The sequence below is a fragment of the Dasypus novemcinctus genome, chromosome 16, assembly GCF_030445035.2.
Source record: "Dasypus novemcinctus isolate mDasNov1 chromosome 16, mDasNov1.1.hap2, whole genome shotgun sequence".
Taxonomy (NCBI): domain Eukaryota; kingdom Metazoa; phylum Chordata; class Mammalia; order Cingulata; family Dasypodidae; genus Dasypus; species Dasypus novemcinctus.
In genome coordinates, this window is record NC_080688.1 from 10,257,479 (window position 1) to 10,263,740 (window position 6,262).

Below are 6,262 nucleotides of genomic sequence, written 5' to 3' on the forward strand. Positions count from 1 at the left end.
TACATATCTGAATGAGATTAAAAGGGGAAATGTTAGATTGTGCATATGGTAAATGTATGAAATTTAAAAAAAATAATATTTGATACTATTAAAAATGAGAGAGGTGATTTCATCAAAAGAGTGTTGTAAAAGATCCCATGGAATAGTGTCCTCTAAGTATCAGGAGATAAAAGGACAAAGATGATGAGTTTAGTACTCTGTAGGATGATAGAGTCTAGAGTAGGACTCTACAAATGCTTAATTAAAGAAAAATAGTCTCCAACTTCAGGCAGGAGATTTTATTCACAGACCTGTTGTTCTGGGACCCTGCACCTAACTCAGTCCCAAATATATAAGGAGTTGCAAAGACACAGCACAGCCTGGGTCTCTACTGATGTGGATGAGGACTATACAGAGAGCCACCATAGCAATGAGTTAGAAGCCGATGCATTGCCAGGAACATGGTCCCAACACTTCAGAGATCTTAAGCAGAACACATAATACTGAGGAATATCAGATACAATAGGGATCCCAGGCGAATAAAAGAGAAATAGATTGTGGCAGAAATGTTGACAGCAGGTGCATACATTCAATCTAAATTCAGTTAACTGGAAAATCTATATGCAAAAAGTCCTTTTGGAATTGCTCCAACTTTCTGGACTAATCCTATCTGGGTCTCTGGGGAAAGGTACACTAAAGTGGAGAGAACCAGAGACAAAAAAGCCTCAGATGACAAAAGGAGAGGATAACAAGTTTGCTGTAATACAGAACAAGCTCCAAAACTGAAAAGTGCAAGGAAAAAGGGAAATTGAGTGAGAGAATTTAAACAAATCATAGAAGATGGGAAGTAAACCTGTCATGAAAACAAGCAGAACAGATTAAGATTCATGAAAAAAGAAGAGAGGAAAGGATGTTCTCCTGGAGGTGGAAAAATAGCATAAAAATGCAATCATAAAAATTGTGTAGCTTATCCAGAACATGAAAGAAATGAAGAAGAACAGAGAAAATGTGAAGAGTTTAAAACTGGCTATGCTAAATATCCAGAATAAATTGGACCAAGCATCAGAGAAGAGCCTTAATTAGCCAATCACCAAAAACCCTTAGAGAAGAGGATGAAACTGACCTGAGTTAACACTTCAAAATAATCAGAAGCCTAGACATCAGCAAAAGTTGAAAGCCTTACTAATAAAAAAGAAAGACATGGTACACCCAATGGAAATTTTGTGAAAACTTCAAGATAGAAACAGAATTTGAACACCTAATCAAAGGAAATTCAAATAAATCTCTGAAAAAATTTAAGGAAATGAAAGAAAATATGGATAAAAAGGTAAAGGATATTAAGAAGATAATCTGTGGACATAAGGAATCATATGAAAGTCAAAAAAGAAACACAAAAGATCATGGGAATGAAAACAACAATGAGATAAGAGAGGCATAGAAAGCAAATTTGAACAGGTGGAAGGAAGAATCAGTGAACTAGAAGCCAAGGAAATAAAAATCATACAGTTCAAAGAACAGAAAGAAAAAAGATTAAAAAATTAAGCAGGGAATTCAGGATTTGAGTGATAGTTTGAAGCATCCAAACATATGCATCAATTCTATCTCAGAAGGCAAAATGAGGGGAAAGGTGGCAGAACAAATATTTGAGGAAATAATTGCTGAAAAAAAATCCCAACTCTTGTGAAAAACATAAATATACATGTCCACGTAGTTCGACATCCTCCAAACAGAGTAAGTCCTAATAAACATACTTTAAGATACCTAAAAAAATGAGGAACAGCTTAAAATATTAACAGAAAAATAGAAATTGAGAGTGTGAACAAGAGACCTAACCTACAAGGATTACTAAAGGGAATTCTGCAAGCAGAAAGGAAAAGACAGGAATGAGTGGCTTGGAATAGTGTGAAGAAATGAAGATTATTAGTAAAGGTAACTAAAAGGGCAAATGCAAATCCCAATAGAACTATATCCTCAATATATAACTATACTCTTTAATTAATGTAAGAGTCAGAATACCACTGAACAAGAGAAAGGTATATTTCCTAATAAGCGGTATGCAATATATAAAGAGGCAGGTTGGTACAAAACAACCTGAAGAGGGGACACTGGATTATGGAAGCAGGGAACATGTATGCCTTGAAGGTAAATTGGTATCCTTTCAAATTAGTAGCTTTTATTCATAGATTGTGTAATACAAACCCCAGACAAAATACAAAGGAAGTATACATCACAAAATATCAAGTACACAGAAGAGCAACCTGCAATAAAGGGAAAGAAAGACAAAAATATATGATACATAAAAACTATGCAAAACATAGCTTAAGAAAATGCTGTCTTTAAAATAATGATATTGAATATTAATAGATTAAATTCTCTAAAGACACAAAGTGGTAGAAGGGATAAAAATCAGGATTCAATTATATATTGCTTACAAGAAATTCACCTTAGACCCAGAGAAGTAAATAGATTGAAAGTGAAAGAATGGAAAATGTATTACATATAAAATCATCAAAATAGATCATAGGTAGATATATTAGTATCAGACAAAATAGACTTTAAATCAAAAGCTGCTAAATGAGATGAGGAAGGGTCCTATATATTAATAAAGTACCAATCATCCAAGAAGAAATAACAATAAATATTTATGTACTAAATATTTGGTGCTCCAAAATACATGAAGCAAACATTTGCAAAACTGAAAGGAGAAATAATAATGACTACAATAATTGTCACAAATATAATACACTGCTCTCATCATAGAATATCAATACAGAAAATCAGTAAAGAAAGAGAGAAATTAAGTTACATGATAAATAAACTAGACTTAATAAACATATACAGAACATTTCTATTCCAAACAGCAGGATATACCTTTTTCCCAAGTGCAGATTAATCACTGTTCAAGATAGATTACATGTTGTGTTACACAAAAATCTCAGTAAGTATTATAACATTGATATTATATAAAGCACTTTCTCTGACCATAATAGCATAAAAGTGGGAATCAATAGAATGTGGAGAACTGTTAAACTCTCAAATATATGGAAGTTAAACAACACACTCTTAAACATTCAGTGGGTCAAAGAAGAAATTGCAAGAGAAATCTATAAATATATTGAGACACAGGACAATGAGAACACAATATGTGGTGAAGGCAGTGATGAGAGGAAATGGTGAGTTAATACTTAGTTTTTACAGATTATCTATTTGGGTTTCATTGTAAAGTTTTGGAAATGGATGGTGGCGATGGTGTCACATTATTGTGAGTGTAATTAACAGCAATCATTTATGTGAATTTTGTTGAAAGGGGACATTTTAGGTCATACATATGTTACTGGAATAAAAATTAAGAGATAAAATATAGGACTGAAAAGCACAATGAACTATATTTTAAATGATGGACTATAATTAATAGTACAATTCTAAATTTTTCTTCCAGGACTTACAGCAAGTGCACCATGCTAATGCAAGTTGTTAATAATAGGGAGGTACATTGAAAAACTGCCTAAATGTAAAGTATGGACTATAGTTAATAAGATGATTAAGATATTCTTTCATCAACTCTAACAAAGGTACTAAACTAGTACAAGAGATAGTAATAAGTGTTGGGGCTTATGAGAAAAATGTACTTTTGCATAATTTTTCTGAAGGGGAATTTAGGGCTTCTTCTGATTAATCTGCGGTCCAGAACCCTGAAATTCTTCTGAGTCATTTTGCTTGAAGAATCAGTCCTTCCACCACTCCCTGAGGAGGTTAACCCTGCATAATCCTGAAGAAACTGTAATAGCTTCTCTTCTGAAGCAACCCTAAGCCAAACATCTTGTTTCTATACCTATAACTATATTTAAGTCCCAGCTAGTTCCAAAGCGTGGCATACAAAATTTAAACCACAATGAAATGTGCTATGCTCCATATGAACAGAAGGATTGTTCCAAATTTACATTCAGAGATAGGGGAATGTTTGTAACAATCACTAATTTTTGTACCCACTGAGATGATGCTACATCTAATAGAATTGTTGAAATGAAGAAGAGTGACAATACCTAAAAATGCTGCCAATGTGGATTAAGTCTAACTTGCCAGCATTGCTAGTAGTAATGTAAAATTGTATAACTGCTTTTATAAAATAGATTATTTGAAAGACAGTCATATATTTAATAAGGGTATTAAATGTATGATTGCATTTATCATACATTTAGTAGTCACATGTGACCAATAAAAGGATAATAGCAGGTTTAGTCCTAAGAGCTTCAAACAAAAAATGGCACACATGTCAAAGAAAAAATAATGTTTAAAGAATTGTGATATATCCATAGAATAGAATAGCACTAAGTAAAACAAAAATAAATAGAATGATAAATGCAAAAATAAGGAGAGTATTTTTATATATTATTATGTATATGTTGCATAATGTATAGAATTATATTTCTGGCTATTTACAAATATAAACACACATACACACACCTATCTATGGATACATAATTCTGAGTGAGAGAAACCAGAAACAAAAAATAAAGTATCCATATAAAGGAAATTCTAGAAAAGACTGAACTAAGACATGCTGACAAAAATTTTATCAGTAGTATAATATGGTTGGAATTTTCATTGAAAGCATGAAGGTCATATTGGTGGTGGCAGATATTGTGACTCTTGAAAGTGGAGGTGAATTACATGAGTAATTGTTCTTGTCAAAACTGGTTAAATATATGGCTCAGACTTGAGAATTTTATTGTGCATAAATTATATATCCATATTAAAAAAACTGTCAGCAATAAATCCTCGATGTTTCTTCAGTACTTATTAATTCAGTTTTGCAACAAATATATACTGTGATATATAGTGTAGAAGTACCTTACTAAGAGTTTCTGATTCACAGATGTTTAACAATGCATGCTTTTATTCAGTGATCATAATATGGCAATTGAAACAGAAGTATGGAGATAGGTTCACATTTCAAAGTAAAATAGACAAATATATATGGACCTATTTATGTGTATTTAAATATGAAGAAGCTTTTAACTTCACCCAGGAAAATAGTACATTACAATGTTAGATAGCTTTAAAGATTAGGGTAAATCAAAGTAATCTTAGATATGGTTTAAGGAAGACAATGACCCATACACTTTGTCCAGGCTCCCTTCACATCATTGTTCCTCAGACTATAGATGAGGGGATTCAGTGCAGGTGTGAAGATAGTATAAAAAGTAGACACAATCTTGTCATGGTTAGCTGACCGGTAGGATTTTGGTCTCATATAAATAAAAGTAGTAGCTCCATAAAAGAGTCCTACCACAGCAAAATGTGATGAACAGGTGGCAAAAGCCTTCTTCCGTGCTTCTGTGGATCGCATGTGGAGAACAGCAGCAAGGATGAGACCATAAGAAGTCAGGATGAGGGAGAAGGGTACCAGGATCATCAACACACAACAGATATACATGGCGTACTCAAAGACAGATGAGTCAGCACAAGCCAAGCGCAAGAGTGTGGGGGGTTCACAGAAAAAATGATCAATTTCACGTGATTTGCAAAATGGGAAACTGAGGGTAGCAAGAGCTTGCATTAGTCCATCAATTGCTCCCAGAAACCAACACCCCAAAATCATCCTCAGGCATAATTGCCAGCTCATAAGGACAGGATATCGCAATGGGTGACAGACAGCCACATAGCGATCATAGGACATGGCTGCCAGGAGAAAGGACTCTCCACCATCCATTGTGAGGAACAGGAATATCTGTAATCCACAGCCAGCAAGGGAGATGAACTTGTTGCCAGTCAAATAGTCAGCAGCCATTTTGGGCACAATAGTGCAAACCAGCATCAGATCCATAAGGGAGAGCTGGCTTAGAAGAAAGTACATGGGGATGTGAAGCCGGTGGTCCTGGTGAATCAGGAGAATCATGAGGGCATTGACCAGGAGGGAGATGAAGACAATTGCAAGCATCATCACAAAGAGGAAAAAATGGACTCTTGTGTGGTTAAAGAGTCCTAGCAGAATGAAATCTGTGGTATTATTTCTGTTTTGCATGATTTCAAACTGCAGTGACACTGCAAATAGCAAAACAACTGAGAGGTTAGTTGAGGTAAGTTATGACATGGAATGGGATTTATTGCTTAATATGTATATAATTTTGATTTAGAGTGATGAAAACTTTTTAATAGTAGATGGTACTTAAGGTAGCACAAAATAGTTAATGTAATTAATGTTATTTATATGTGTCAATGGTGATGGTTAAAGTAGGACATTTTGAATTACATACAGACTTCAAAGAAAAAAATAATAGAT

The 6,262-nt window shown here is 33.9% G+C and overlaps 1 protein-coding gene across 1 annotated transcript; it reads right to left on the reverse strand.

The window, feature by feature from the left end:
- Positions 1-5,077: 5,077 nt before the first annotated feature.
- On the reverse strand, positions 5,078-6,004 carry LOC101430084 (olfactory receptor 2T8-like). The gene has a single exon (XM_004462922.4). It carries the CDS (start codon positions 6,002-6,004, stop codon positions 5,078-5,080), a length of 927 nt encoding a protein of 308 aa, XP_004462979.1.
- Between the last annotated feature and the right edge of the window lie 258 nt (positions 6,005-6,262).